The 14,685-nt window shown below is 49.1% G+C and overlaps 5 protein-coding genes across 5 annotated transcripts; 3 read left to right on the top strand and 2 right to left on the bottom strand.

Moving 5' to 3' along the window:
- Positions 1 to 328: 328 nt before the first annotated feature.
- On the top strand, positions 329 to 3,994 carry EDB82DRAFT_537126 (uncharacterized protein; the record flags this gene model as incomplete). Its single annotated transcript, XM_025735923.2, has 1 exon — positions 329 to 3,994. One exon carries the CDS (start codon positions 329 to 331, stop codon positions 3,878 to 3,880), a length of 3,552 nt encoding a protein of 1,183 aa, XP_025586581.2. The 3' UTR covers positions 3,881 to 3,994.
- A 1,199-nt stretch (positions 3,995 to 5,193) lies between these two features.
- Positions 5,194 to 6,684, top strand: EDB82DRAFT_462094 (NADP-dependent oxidoreductase domain-containing protein). The gene is made up of 4 exons (XM_025735922.2): positions 5,194 to 5,568; positions 5,622 to 5,807; positions 5,864 to 6,269; positions 6,328 to 6,684. The coding sequence occupies exons 1-4, from the start codon at positions 5,242 to 5,244 to the stop codon at positions 6,405 to 6,407; spliced, it is 999 nt and encodes a 332-aa protein (XP_025586580.2). The 5' UTR covers positions 5,194 to 5,241; the 3' UTR covers positions 6,408 to 6,684.
- EDB82DRAFT_501106 (uncharacterized protein) lies at positions 6,685 to 8,106 on the bottom strand. The gene is made up of 3 exons (XM_025735921.2): positions 7,837 to 8,106; positions 7,240 to 7,721; positions 6,685 to 7,186 (listed from the first exon to the last, which is right to left on the bottom strand). The coding sequence occupies exons 1-3, from the start codon at positions 8,059 to 8,061 to the stop codon at positions 6,991 to 6,993; spliced, it is 903 nt and encodes a 300-aa protein (XP_025586579.1). The 5' UTR covers positions 8,062 to 8,106; the 3' UTR covers positions 6,685 to 6,990.
- A 232-nt stretch (positions 8,107 to 8,338) lies between these two features.
- On the top strand, positions 8,339 to 10,744 carry EDB82DRAFT_501105 (FYVE zinc finger-domain-containing protein). The gene is made up of 2 exons (XM_025735919.2): positions 8,339 to 8,722; positions 8,777 to 10,744. The coding sequence occupies exons 1-2, from the start codon at positions 8,441 to 8,443 to the stop codon at positions 10,544 to 10,546; spliced, it is 2,052 nt and encodes a 683-aa protein (XP_025586578.2). The 5' UTR covers positions 8,339 to 8,440; the 3' UTR covers positions 10,547 to 10,744.
- EDB82DRAFT_462087 (uncharacterized protein) lies at positions 10,745 to 14,114 on the bottom strand. Its single transcript, XM_025735918.2, has 3 exons — positions 13,565 to 14,114; positions 11,823 to 13,509; positions 10,745 to 11,773 (listed from the first exon to the last, which is right to left on the bottom strand). Exons 1-3 carry the CDS (start codon positions 13,685 to 13,687, stop codon positions 11,160 to 11,162), a joined length of 2,424 nt encoding a protein of 807 aa, XP_025586577.2. The 5' UTR covers positions 13,688 to 14,114; the 3' UTR covers positions 10,745 to 11,159.
- Positions 14,115 to 14,685: the final 571 nt, after the last annotated feature.

Below are 14,685 nucleotides of genomic sequence, written 5' to 3'. Positions count from 1 at the left end.
ATGGGTGATCTCAATATACCACCAGAAGTGTAAAAGCCTCGAAATAACACAAAGACTGACACTCGAACGTGTTTGCAATAGCAAGTTTTTGATTACAATACTCATTCTTTGTTGTCTTCTCTAACTCCTCATCAATATCGTTGGCTAAAGGCACTGAAAGCTAAGTTCCTACGCTTGGCACTGTTGTGAAGTGACAGCTACCGTTCGTTGTCTAAACATATAAGGAACCTTGGTCTCCGAAATCCCACCTTTCTTTAATTCAAAGCCACAGTGAATTCATACTATTCACCTTTATTCTTCCCATGTTACAAGAAATCTACATGCCATCATGACAAGCAATCCTCAACATCCCTCACCCTCGACAGCTTCTCGTCCCAGCTGTAGTTTTTTCGCTGACCACTTAGGAAGGCCAGAGAACGTTAAGCATCCGGCGAGACTTGGGAAATGTAAATTGTGCCTCGACCTGCGCTGGCCAGACTTTGGGATGCTCGAATACATGGGCGGCATGGTAGATCACCCGCGCGCAGATCAAGATGACAGCTACAAACCTATGAAATGCAATCGCCTCCTCCTTGGGTTCAATGGCTATGGCTTAGATTCTGTCTATCCTCCATTCGATCCAGGCAGATCGCGGAAGGAATTCGAAAGCGAATTCACACGCCACACTGATCTTGCTGGGGAACGTTGGAAACGATTGAATCGACTGGTGCTGAGCAACGAGAAAGCGATCCAGGATGCGATCATCAAGCTCTCACAAGGAGATTTCAAAGACGAAAAAGGCGAGACTCTCGACATCGAGAACTTCTTAAACATTAGCTGGGAAGCGGCCAGAGACGAATACAACGCCAGGCATGCAACAAAGCCTGGCAAATTAACAAGCGGATTTCGTCTGGACGCCAAGGGCGGCATGGCACCTAACCGCTCTGCCGATCTTGATGTATTTTCTTTGGTCTATCTCACGTGCCAGCAGCCGGAGGACAGAAGTAAAAACATGGCCAGAGAACGACATTATCCGCTTTATCGAAATGGAGCCAACTACAGGAGCAACGAAGATGCCTTTCTCAAGGCTATCCGAGGCACCGAAAGCAGCTTTGAGGGCCTGGCGAAGCCTGCGAGGCTACGAAACGATCAGAACAAACTCAAATTCAACGAGGGCATTGAAGAATTCCAGGAAAATATCAGGGCCAGTTTTCTCGTCCCGCACATAAACGTGCTGGACCTGACGAACACGTTCAACTTACTCACGTTCATACATAATCGAGCTCGATTTCTTCCCGAAGAATTTCTTTACAAGGACTATGATGCCATGTACATGGGAAATTCTACACGTATCTTATCCGGAGCCTGCGACCCCTCGTGCTCAATCGAATTCAAAAAGTTCACACAAGGAACGGAAAACGAGGGTGGGTTTCCGGTGAAGCCTTTGTTTCGTTACCAGCACTTGAGGCAGGGACTGGGGCAAGACCTTATCAGAGTTGGTCAGCCCTTTTACAGCATGGGAGGATGGCTTATAATGCAATCGCAGGCTATTACATGCCTGTTCCTGACCAGTTTCTGCGAGCAAATGCTTCATCTGGTGAAGAAGAAGCCTGTCGATGATCCGCCGAACAGCCTGACACACGAGCAAATGCTGGACATGGAGCTTGAAGCGGGAAAAACCATCGAAGCAATCAGAGGAGATAAGCAAGTCGAGACTTTGGACGACATAGAGGCCATACGACAATACGAGCTGACTTATGACGGTACCAACTTTGCCAGGTACGAGGAGATGCTCACTCAACAAAGACATGAAGCAGAGCAGCATGTCAGCATACTTTTCGATGATCCGGACTATTTCGCCAGGGCAATCATCGAAGAAAAGGAGCACCACTGGGGCAATCTGTACGTCGGATACGATGGCGAAAGGATAGGCCAGCATGTTCACGACTATTACACAAGCATTACTAAACGTCAGGAACTGTATCTTGACTGCATGAGGGCTGTTATTCGAAGGGCGTTCTTTGAGTTTTTCATCTGGGATGCGGTCTGGCGTGCTCTCAAAGATCTCAAACGCTACGAAGATGAAAAGTTTAAGGGGTTGTCTGGCGTAGAATATATTCGAGGTGGCAAGCGACGTGTTACTCGAAGAAGTCAACTCAGTTACGACGACGATCAAGAGTACCTGGAAAAACATAGAGTGGTCCAATCTCTATTGCGACAAGCTGCGGCCTTTTTCGTTTTCGAGTTTCGCAAGAACGCAATTCACGCAGCCTCACCACCCATGCGCGGCACTTATTGCATTCCCAATGCTGATAAGAAGCCAGCTAAACTGGCTGACAGCTTTTGCACTGCTCCAAACATTGAGCTCAGATTTCGACATCAGGCTTCAAACGAGGAACGGTCACAAATACCCCGTATGGTTCTCGAGCTCATTGAGAATTTTATTTCCAACAGAGCGTCATCGATGTTTGTTGGCATGCGAAAAACAACGTCCAGAGTACTGCGGTATTTCGAGGAATGCGAAAGTGATGACGGGACAAGTGAAAAGTTCTCTAACCTGGTTCGAGGCACTATCAAGGGCTTGAATATACTTTCCGAAATTGTTGATCACATGGATGAACATATGCCTGATGCGATGCATTTCTTTCATACGATAGGAGATGCTAAAAAAGATGGCAATGTCGATAACACTCTTTGCCAACAATTCACCAAAGCGCTCATGCAACAAAACTCCTACGACCTTCTTGCTCTAGACGGCTGTGCATTTGGAACACCGCATGTACCCCAAAAGCGAATTATACGCATCTACGATTTTCTTGACGAGATACAGGGGATTGGGAAACGCAACGAGAACTCCTATGGCGCTGCGAGAGGTGACATCAAGCGTTTTGGCTCATCTCTCCTGAAAGGCCTCGTCTTCCCTCTCGCTCGAAAGGACAAAGATCTCAAATATAAACTAAGATTCGGAAATGGGTTTACGGTCTCGCAAGAAGCTTTGGATCGTCTGACGGGACATATGAGGATCACGGCAGACCAGTGGCCTTTCGTCACTGGTGAAAAGCCATGGAACAACCTGGAACGGGCCGATGCAGATAATCCTCAGCACTACAGAGGAATCTGGGAAGATCTCAAAGAAGCTATGCAGAAACTGAGCAAGCAGAACCGAGAAAAGCTGAAAAGACCCCGGAAGAAACCCCAGAAGATTGATTCCAGACCATTGGACCAGTATGACTTTGTGGCTGATGAGGTCAAGCTGGCCCGCACTATGGCGGATATCTCAAAACGCCAGATGCAAGACTGTGTCACGAAGAGGATAAAGAAGAAGAACACAATCGACCGGAGGCTCAGACAGCAAGAGGAAGCCAGGCAGCGTAGATTGGCAGCACAAGATGCGATTATGCAAAATGCGATCGACCAGAACGTTGCCCCGGATGCTGTACTGCCACCGCCGGTGGCCCAAGACGAGCCCGAGGATGTCGAGGAGTTGGTTCAAGCAATGGACATTGATGAAGAGGCCGAACCAGAACCGGAAGAAGAAGCGCCTCCAGTTGTTCAAGACTATGACTCCAGGATTCCACTAAGGAAAGGCTGCTGGGAAACGTTGGACGCGATCATTTCCGATAACTCTGTAAACAAACTAAGGATCGCATACCACGACGTTGCCAAGGCTCTCGATGCCATTGGATTCGAGCCAAAGTCGAAATCAGGATCTCATGTTACATACGGCTATCAGCGTGGATTCCCGCCTTTCCCAAACGTAACTGGTCTTACGATTGTCAAGCCTCACGGAAGCATAGGGGAGAACGCAAACGTGCCTCCACCCATCTTGAGAGATTGGAGACACTACATTAGAGAACGGGGGTTGACCCTCGAGAAAGTGGAGGAAAGGTACAGTAGATGATGGAGTATGGCGGGTTGGATACTGTAATGTTCGCGATACAGGATTAGTTGGAAAGTGGTTTGTTATTAGACAGTTTTGTTTATGAAATTTGTAGGCGTCAGAATTCAATTGTTCAAGTCCAACTCATTTCGGGTCGTTGATATATTTTCCATGTTAACTTTCTAAGTGAGAAGATAACTTCACCACTTCAATCTCTGAGGTAACAAGTTCAATTGACTGTAATAATCTGGCATGTCCAATCTTTATAAGTAATGAGGCATTGATGAGGAATTTGTGGTGCCAGTTAGATCTGTTCCAATGCTGAGAGAAGCTAGGGGAAAGTGTTTTATTCTCCAGTGTCTCTATGTTGAGGCAATTACTAATTTCTGACAAGCCTTCATCACTACGTTTATCTTCTTGATAATACATGTGTAGAAGCTTGTAATGAAAGTAGATATTGGAGTTTTCACTGATTGGTTCGTTGCTTACATTTGATCGGATTTGGAACTGGTCGTGGTTACACGGCAGTAACATTATGCAGTATCGAGGCTCAGCAATAAGTTTGGTCTAGGAATTGACGACATCATGGAATCTATGGTAGATTCTGTATCTGAATAGCAACCAACTGCAATGATTTCTCTAGTATCTATCCCATAAAACGGATATCATGGCTTCTCAAATATCCCCTCATGCCCCTCATGACACTGGGAGTGGAAGGAATACGACCAGATTGCTCGGGATAACTGGCCCGAAAAGCTTGCTCATCTCCCCACGGGCCAGAGAGGGAACACTGATATCATTCTCATGCGAATCGCGACAAGCGGAAGCGCAATCGCACTAGAAATTGCGGGCTTTTTAGCTCATGAATGGGGCGAATGATCTCATTCAGGACATGGGATTCTGGGTGAACGTGGGGCATAAATTGCCCCGCGTGTTGCTACTCGTGTTTATTGATAGGTACGACGACACTTGGTGGTTGGTGTTTTTGTAGAAGCTTCTCGATCGATGGCTTGACTAGCGAATCATTGACTTCTTTCAGCCTTCGGAGCTGCCTCTTCTGGTATCATGAGTATCTGGTTAGTCAAGTCACCACAATACAGGTCCATTGTAAATGAGCTGTCTTGGTGGAACCTCCGTCACAACCCGGCTTCTCCTTGATGCACATCGTAGAATTGCTAGTAACTGGGCCCTGCCTACCTCATACAATAACAGTGGAATGGATTGTTACGTCTGCGTACCTTTGTAGGCAGGTACTCAGCTCTCAATTCTCCTTATAAAGCTGTCCCCACGTCCCTTCTCTCCTGTCTTTTCTTCCATCTCTCTTCATTCTCAAACCAACACCATAAATATATTACAACCACACACTCGAAACAATCGCAATCATGTCTTTCGGTCGCACTGTCACCCTCAACTCCGGATGGAAGATTCCCCAGATCGGTTACGGCACATGGCAAGCTGCCCCTGGTGAGGTCGGCAACGGTGTCTACGAGGCCCTCAAGGCTGGCTACCGCCACCTCGATCTTGCCAAGATCTACCAGAACCAGCGTGAGGTTGGTGAGGGCATCAAGAAGGCCCTCAGCGAGGTCCCTGGCCTCAAGCGTGAGGACATCTTCATCACCGGAAAGCTTTGGAACAACAAACACCGCCCTGAGGAGGTTGCTGGTGCCCTCGATGACACCCTTGAGGAGCTCGGCCTTGAGTACATTGACGTAAGTTGAAGTCGCAATATTCTACCTACTAAAACAGGACTGACCCCTTACAGCTCTGGTTGATCCACTGGCCCGTTGCTTTCAAGAACGGTAACGAGCTCTTCCCCTTGAAGGAGGGTGATGATGGCAAGACTGCTCTTGACCAGGAGGTCACCCTCTCCCAGACATGGGAGGCCGTCACCAAGCTGCCCAAGGAGAAGGTCCGCTCCGTTGGTGTCTCCAACTTCAACCAGGAGATGGTAAGATTCAATTCCTTCACTCTTGTCCAACAACACCCATTCTAACAATTTACCAGCTTGAGCAAATCATCAAGGACACTGGCGTCACCCCCGCCATGAACCAGATTGAGCGTCACCCTCGTCTTCCTCAGCCCGAACTTGTCAAGTACCTCCAGGAGAAGGGTATCCTTCTTACTGCCTACTCCGCTTTCGGCAACAACAGCTGGGGCGAGCCTCTTCTCATCAACACCCCCGAGGTCAAGGCTATTGCTGATCGCCTCAGCAAGTCTAAGGGTAAGGAGGTCACTCCCGCCCAGGTTATCCTCGCTTGGTCCACCCTTGACAACCACGTTGTTATTCCCAAGTCTGTTACCCCCGCCCGCATCCGCTCCAACTTCGAGGAGGTTGAGCTGGACGAGGAGGCCATCAAGGAACTCAGCAAGTTTGGCGAGAAGCCTCAGCGATTTAACATTCCCAAGACCTGTAAGTCCATATCTACTGACATTTAGGAGTCACTGAACTCTGACTAACAACTTTCTAGACAAGCCTGACTGGGATATTAATGTCTTTGGTGACGAGAAGGAGAAGAACGCTACCCACCAGGTTGTTCTCAAGCTGTAAGAAGTTTCTTTATGATACCAATTTATGACGCATTACGACAGAATAGACCAGCGATAGGTGGAACAGATGAAACGCCATCTTGAAAAAAGCAAAAGTACAAAGGGGGCTACGGAGGCAACAGAGGGTTTGTCCTCTTGTTAGAGCTTAGAAATAATTTAACGAGGTTCTGCTCCCAAACAGTCCATGACATGTCACTCTCATCTCTTCCATGTTCAGCAACTCTCCTGATATCCCTACGCATCAAAGGCAAGGAATTGGCACTAGTATCATGATGTGTCAGGAAGGCGAGAGTAAAGAAAATGGAGATGATGTGTTGTATTCAAAATTTTAACTGCAGCAATTTGGAATGATACTAGGTTTTCCCCAAATGTTCCCACAACTGTTGAAATGCCATAAAAATCCATCCCCATGCAAAAGTGCTTTGAAGGCGTCCCTCACGCCTTTGCGACGTGGGAGCGACAATAACCAATCCGTATATACACCCTGAACCAAAATGAACCACTGTCTAAATCGTACAATATCTCTTGATGCGTCTCTTTCCGTCCAATTTGCTGAAATTCCCTGGCTGTATGCTCTATTGGATTTATGCGCCAACACTGAAGCCGAAGGAACCGTCAAAGACGTCAAGTTTCTTAACATCGTTGCCTCCACGGAGGGCTTGCAGAACATCCATAGATGGGACCTTGTTAGGAGGATAGAAAAGGAGGAGGTTGTCCATGTCTTCGTCTGTAAGGCCACACATTTCATCCCATTTGTAGGTATCGCTGACCTTTGACATCCTGATAGTAATTGTCAGCATAGTTTGCACATCCAGATGATGTAAGTAACCCACCAGAGCATGCGCTTGGGTCCATCCTCAGGCTTGGGAGCCATCTTCCTTAATCTAAGCCGAAGCTCACCAATCGTCTCGATAGCGTTACCGGCATTCTTCGGCAGTTGCTTGGCAATAAACTGCCGAATAGCAGCCGCCAACCTTGGCCCCTTGCCATTGGTGCTGACCATAATCTGGAGCGGACCATCGCGATGGATGCTACCAAAATAGAAATCGCATTCTGGGGGCACGTCGGCGATATTGGCAGGGACCTTTCGCTCCTTGCAAAGCTTCCAGATGACGGTCGAGGCGGCAGGGTCGTCGATGGCGACCAGGACCATGCTGGCGCCATCCAGGTCTTCGGGTTCGAATACTCGGTCGATATGCGCGACTTGACCTTCACTAACTCGGAAAGCGACTTCAGGGTTGAGGCCAGACTTGGGGCACACGACAGTGACGTTGGCATCGGCATTGAGGCAGTTGAGGATCCGACCAGCGGCGACCTATGAGGCTTTGTTAGAACCGATGAAATTTTGATTGCGCTGCACAATCGTAGTCGATGGGCTTCTAGGCCAAGAAGCCCGAGTCTCGGCATGACATGTGATGATTCAGACGTACCTCACCACCGCCGACAACAAGCACCTTTTTGTGCTTGATTTGCCATGCCAGAATTAAACTGCCTCCAGGCTGCACAGGAGGAAATGTCTTTGCCATTGCTGCTGTGGCTGGGGTGGAAGCAGAAGCAGAAGTAGAAGAGTCAGAAGACGGAGTAGAAGACGCGGGAGGAGATGCCGGGGATTCCAGCGCCGGCTGGGCTGATGTCGGCTTCTGAATGGGGGTCATTTTTCCCCATCGACTAAGGTAAGGAAGGTAAGGTAAAGTAAAGGTAACAAAGGTTGAGTCTTATCCGAGCTGCAAGGATGGCCGATAAGGCCGCTAACGGGGAACGGGAGGAAGCGAATTAGAGCTAACTGCTTAGGGGTTGGGATGACGCATGCTATGACGGTACTTCTTTCACCGCCTTTACATGGCACAAATCAAGGTACCTCTTTATCAGACATGCGCGCCAGGCCATAGCATGGATGGCCAGTCTCCCCTCAATTCACCAATCTCACTTTCTACATACTTTCCAAAGCGTTGCAGCGCGTGATTGGGCTCGACCAACTGCGGTCGTACTCTTTCTCCCTTTCAAAACCGGCATTGTCTTTGGAAATACTTCATCATGTCGGGCCGCAAGCTGGGCGGCGGCCGTGTTCTTGGAAGCGGCAGGGGCCTTGCTCCCCCGACCCCTCCGGTTACGAATGCGCCTCGAGTTGCAAGTCCATTAGCAACTTCAGAAAGCAGCATTTCGATAGTTTCGTCATCAGTGTCACCACCCATAAGTGGTATTTCACCAGGTCTTGCAAGCCAGGACATCGGCAATAGCATCAGCGTCGGTGCTCAAGGGAAGGGGGGGCCGGCAGATGGAGGCGCGCTCGTGTGTCCAATATGTAATGAAGAAATGGTGAGAAAGCCAATATCTGGCTAGTGAAACTGGTGTTGACATATCTGCCGATAGATGACCCTTCTACAACTTAACCGACACATTGACGACACCCACCAAGAACTACCAGAAGAGGAACAAGATGAAGTAAAGACGTGGTTCGACAAGCAGGTGCTCAAAGCGAAACGATTCCAGCCCCTCTCCCTAATAAACCAGAAGCTTCGAGGCTTGGATGTATTTGAGTCGAACGAGTCCGTACCTGTCGTCACCCCTATGTCAACCGCTGCTGGAAAGAACCCCCTCGAAGGTCCTATTGATCCCGACGACCTCATCACGCGACACCATTGGCAACGCTCGACTAGCTACGATTCATGCACCGATCCGACATGTGGAAGGAGTCTAGGGCCATTGAATGGAAGCATTAACTGTCGACATTGTGGACGACTGTTCTGCGAAGAACATACCATGTACCAGATGAAACTGAGTCGAAGCGCGAAACATGAGCCGGTCCGTGGTTATTGGGCAAGAGTATGCGAGACATGCTTCAAGTCAAGAGAAGGATACAACGACCACCAAGGTGTCTTGACGGATCACACCAATGCGTTTGTGGAAATAAGAAGGAAGAAGGTCGAACGGCAGAATCTGGAAATCTCACGGCTTGAGAAACGATTGACAAAGCTCACGAAACTATTGGCGAACCCTCCTGAAAACCTCACGCAATCGAATGGATCTTTGCTTGGCCCAGTAACATCATTAGCAGGGCAGAAGAATGCCCGCAAGCTTATCGAGCAATCAGTTGTTACTTGGGAAGAAGATGCGACTGTCTCTAAATGCCCATTTTGCCGACAAGAATTTGGATCTTGGACGTTTAGAAGACACCATTGTCGCATATGTGGGCGTGTTGTCTGTGGCGATCCGCAGACAGGATGTTCCTCAGAAGTTGGACTAAACGTATCAAGTGATACAAATGGCGTGACGAAATCACTTTCGGGAACCGAGAAACCAACCTCGACAACAAACGGCGGGCAAGTTGGCATAGATATCCGGATGTGTCGCGACTGTAAACATACTATATTCTCTGCGCGCGACTTTGCAGCGTCACTACAGCACAAACCTGCCGATCAGCGGGCATACGAGACTCTACAACAGTTCGAGCGTGGCATTCAACAACTCCTGCCATCATTCCATCGTGTGCTTCTGAACCTACAGCCAGAGAAGAAAGAAAGCGGCGAAATCGACCTGAACAAACCTCCACCAACACGCGCTCAGATCCAGGAAGCAGCCAAGATTCGAAAGCGCCTGGTCGACAGTTTTGGAAAATATGGTATCGCTGCAAAACGTCTCCGCGACCTTCCCACAGAGAGCGCCACGCAACGGCGACTGCAGGCGGCCATATATACATATGCGAGTGGCTTCCTACATACAAACATGCTCCCTCTCAAGAGCTTGCCCCAGATGCTACGCTCACGCTCATCCGCATCATCCTCTACAACCGTTTCCACCTCACGGCTTCTCGCTTCACACAATCACTCTGGGTCAAGTTTACGACACTCGGAGCTTGCGGATACTGAAACGTCGTCGCAAGCGCCTAGCGAAGGAAGCACAGTCGTCAGCCAGCTCGAGACAGAAGAAAAGGAACTTAGAGAGCGGTTAGTTGTCTTGGAAGAGCAGCGATTCATGGTTGAATCCATGATCAAAACCGCGCAAGGTTCTAGGCGATTTGAGGAGGTCAGCGCTCTGTCTCGAAATGTAGATGAACTGGATGCAGAGATTAACGACTTGAAAAATAAGGTTGGTGGTGTTGAGGAAAGATGGGAGGGTGTCTATCGAAACGGCGTCACTTAGATTCTTGAGCCTTGAACCGGCAAGAGGTGACGGGTCAATGACATTGTAAATATCGCAAGGCATTGCATGGTGTTTGGAGTTTTAGCATGGGCGACAGATGGGAGCTCTTCGCATGACCAGTCAAGATCTGTGTACATCTTTTGAATCACAGGCAAGACACAAATTTGCAGAATGGGCGAGAGTATGACAACAGTCGATAGAACTGATACTTTTTGTGTCATGAATTATTATACACCTTTCGCGAAAAACCCCTGCGCCAACTACTTTCCCCTATTCTCCCTCTCTCTTTCTACTTCTGGATCTCTCGCCAGGCAAAGTAAGGTATAACAATCGTCAAACCTGATTCTCGTAGACAAAATAGCATCCTGGCAAGAACAAAAACCAAGGATAGTAGTAACAAAAAACGGATAAAGAGTACGCCAGCCACAGCTGATGAATAAACGCCCATCGATCTAATCCACCACGAGCGGGGGGTGCTTCTCGGGCTCAGTGGGTATCAAAAGCACCTTATATAAACGAAACCAAAATCGTACACGAATTGTAGTCATTAGAGGATGTGAGGACTGCAAAGCGTCCTGCTGCGGGAAAGCGAGAGGAGAAGTAAGTGCCGATATTAATGCACTCCTTCTACTCCGCCAAGGAAGCGCCTGACACGATTAATCTCAAGCTCTTCTTGTTCGCTCTCCACAGCCTTGAGTAGACCGTCGATGACAGCGTCGACCTCGTCTTCTTGGACGCCAGTGCATAGCGCCACCACACGACGATACTTGACTTCGGTGTCGCGACTTCGTCCTTTGAGGGCTGACACCATCTTTCGGGTTGACTCGCATCGCTTCTTCACAGCACGAACCCGAGCTTCAAGGACTGCCGCTGAGGGGAGGAGGCCCTCGCCACCTAACTCTCCATCGGACGTATCGTCAGCGGCCTCGAGCATAGCTGATAACTCGGTTTCCCATGATGATGAGGGGTTGGGTTGTGAGGCTCGAGACTGCTCCTGCATCAGGCGTACTTGCTCAGCTTCACGGGCATGTGATAGGTTGGCGACCTTTTGCTTTGCTAGTTGCTGCTTCTTGAGTGTAGCAGTTAGGTGCTCGAGACTTCGTCTGGCCTCGCCAAGTTGTGTTGATGTAGTACGGAGGGTGCTGTGAAGGGTATCGAGAGACGCTTGCTTGGCCTTCATCTCGGCCTGGAATGTTGAGCCTGTTTCTGACAGAAGATGAGAAATGGCTATGATGGTTAGCAACGGTTTAATGGAATGGGGATTATTGGAACTCACAAGCAACTATTTCGTCGCTGCTTTCTCGACTACGCTGATTCGTGCCTACGGCACCGTTCTCGACGTTTGCTTCGCCGTTTGTCTTATTCTCAGCATTCTCGCTTCCAATACCAAAGTCAAGCGGTCGTAGGCCAACACGGTTTGCGATGTTTGGATCGGCGCCAACCTCCAGCAATTGAGAAATAATACTCCGGTTACCTATGCGGGCAGCGATGTTCAAGGCTGTGTCGCCCACACTGTCTTGAGCATTAACTATCTCGCTCATGAATCGTGCAATGCCCATCTTAGGGCTGGCTGCTTGCGAGTTGCTAGGACCGTTTCCGTTTGTTTGAGCATGTTGGCTGTTAGGTGCGCTGCCCTGTCTAACCACCCACTCCAGGAGGCTCTCGAGATAATAGCGACTTGCTGCATTCCTACCCTTGACAGCGCTAGTAACAGCAATGTGGTGAAGAACCGTCCGTCCCTTGTGATCACGAGCCTCTATTGTTCCACCCAGAACCTCTAGAAGATCAGGGAACGAGTTATGGTCTTGAGAATTTGTCACCAAGCATGCTCGCATAAGCGCCGTTTCGCCTGATGCATTCACGCGAGACGGAGAAGCGCCAGAAGCAATTAGAGCACGTAGCAAAGGCATGCGAGCAAGAGTTGCGGCCCAGTGAAGCGCAGTATGGCTCTGTAAGTCGATTGGCATGTCCAATTCCAATGGTGTAAACCCTCGAAGGGTATCATTTTTTGTAGGATCAGTGCCCGTTGTTTCCAGAAATAGCCCCATAAGCACGTTACGCTTGGTTTCGACATCTGGAGACATCTCGTAAGGCAGGGGTGGTAGAGGTCCGTTGCCCTCCTCCATTGGCGATCGATCGTGGATAGCACTCTGGGTGTACATAAAGGACTCATTAGGTTCTGTTGGTGATCCAGGGTATGTCGCTGCATACATATCCATATTCTGCCCGTATCCGTTGAAGCTTTCGGCCGGTGTCATCGTCACGCGTTGGCGTTTTCGAGGGGGATCTGGTTCGGCCATTTGGACTGAGTTGTTGGCTTGTTGAGTCGAATATGCCGAATCAACTTGTTGTCCATAATCGGAGGCAAAGCTTTGTTGAGAGTTGCTAGGGAAATCATCGCCATTTTGCATCGACGCTTGGCGGCTGAAAGAAGCTGTTCTTGAAGCACCATTGCGACTACTCCTGGGACCCGGTGAGTCGAACCGAGCTTTGCTAATAGCTGCAACGGCATGCGACGCAGTCGTAGAGATATTCTTAAAAAATGTACCGGATACGCCGTTAGCTCTTCCGTCTGCATTCTGATTGTATAATCGCTTCCTTTGTGCGGCCATTGCTTGTTCTTTTGTTGGTGTATTAAAATCACCTCGCCCGGCGACACCTCCATCTTGGCCCATGTCGTAGGTAAGGAGTGGTCGTAAAAGCTCCTCAACACCGTATTGGCGGCAGACTTGCAGACCACGATCGAACTTTATCCAAGTGCCCTGGTACTTGCCATATCCGCCCTGGACTTTCTCGTGTTCGCCTGTTTGGATTTCTTTTTCGAGAATCTTGGTGCGTTTTCCTTTGTCAACTCCCGCGACCTTGAGGATCTGAGTGGCATTGAGCCATGAGTCGTTGCGACGGCGCATCACGGCGATATTGTTGACTTCCATTTCGTATACATCCACGCCTGAATATGATGCCTATATCAGAATTATTAGCAATCGCATAGCGACAGACTGCATGGGTTGTGCTTACCGAATAGATACCGGAATTATCTGGGTCGCCATTGTAGCCTCCTCGGAATGAGTTTCCCATTCCTGATTGCGATTGTTGACTCATATTGAAAGATTGTTGAGATGATTGCAATGCCGACGGCATATCGTATTAAGGGAAAATCAACCCCTGGAGGGAGTTGCAGTGAAGTCCTCGTTAGGAAGAAGTTTCGAAGAGGTTCGTCAAGGGCGTGATAGCATCACAGCGCTAACAATAAGAAGATATCGAAAAGGTACGGAGAATCAGTAGGGGGACGCGACAAGGTTGAATTAATAGGTGAAATGGAGTGGCCTGGTTTGGTATCGTAAGGTGTAAAAGAATCGCAGCATGGGGCTGAAGGTAGTTACCCGGGATCGCCCATGCGCCTCGTGGTCGAGTTTCAGTGGTTTTGTGCGCACAAAAACTGAGTGGTTGCAGAGTGAAGATGGAGATGGAGTAAAGACCCGACGAAATGAGTACTTCTTGGAGATAGTGGGCGGGCCAGGGCGAAGTCGTGCAGGTGAGGTGAGATGCAGACGGACCAGGGTCTCAGGTACCTCGATGGTGCCCCAGAGACGAGCGGGGAGAGCGCTGAGAGCCAATGCTTTTAGCGGAATTGGTGTAATGAGCCGCCTATAGTCCAGTTGGCCCGGTGAAGATCAAGTACCTGAATACTTCGCTACTCAAATTATCACCATTGATGCTTTCGATAAGGTTGTATGTAGTAGAGGTGAACAATATGCTTTAATGGAGATGAAAGCAGGAGGTGATTGGAGGTAACGGTTCAGAAGGCGCCAATGCCGATTATTTCTACACCTGATTGAGACATGATAATTGAGGTAACTGCAAGTATTGTACTGTACTCTCCAGTCTACTTGAGCTTATGCACGTCAAAGTGACTTATTCGGTTGTGCTCACTTGCAGCAAGTTCCCGCTCCCTCGGCTGTCGTCGAGCGTGAAACGGGACGAGACGAGTACCTTTGGCAGAAAAAAAAGATGCGTTCAATTAACCCAGACGTGTCCGTTTCGCGGATGATCGCGCTCCAGACGTGTCTCGCGCGTAGAGCGCGTAAAGGCCGTGAACGCACGAGCCAGGGCCTCAATGTATCATCATGAGACCCACC

The sequence above is a fragment of the Fusarium venenatum genome (genome assembly GCF_020744135.1).
Source record: "Fusarium venenatum strain MPI-CAGE-CH-0201 chromosome Unknown EDB82scaffold_2, whole genome shotgun sequence".
In the NCBI taxonomy this organism is placed as follows: Eukaryota; Fungi; Ascomycota; class Sordariomycetes; order Hypocreales; family Nectriaceae; genus Fusarium; species Fusarium venenatum.
Note: the sequence above shows the minus strand (reverse complement) of the source record. Positions and strands in the feature narration are given on the sequence as shown.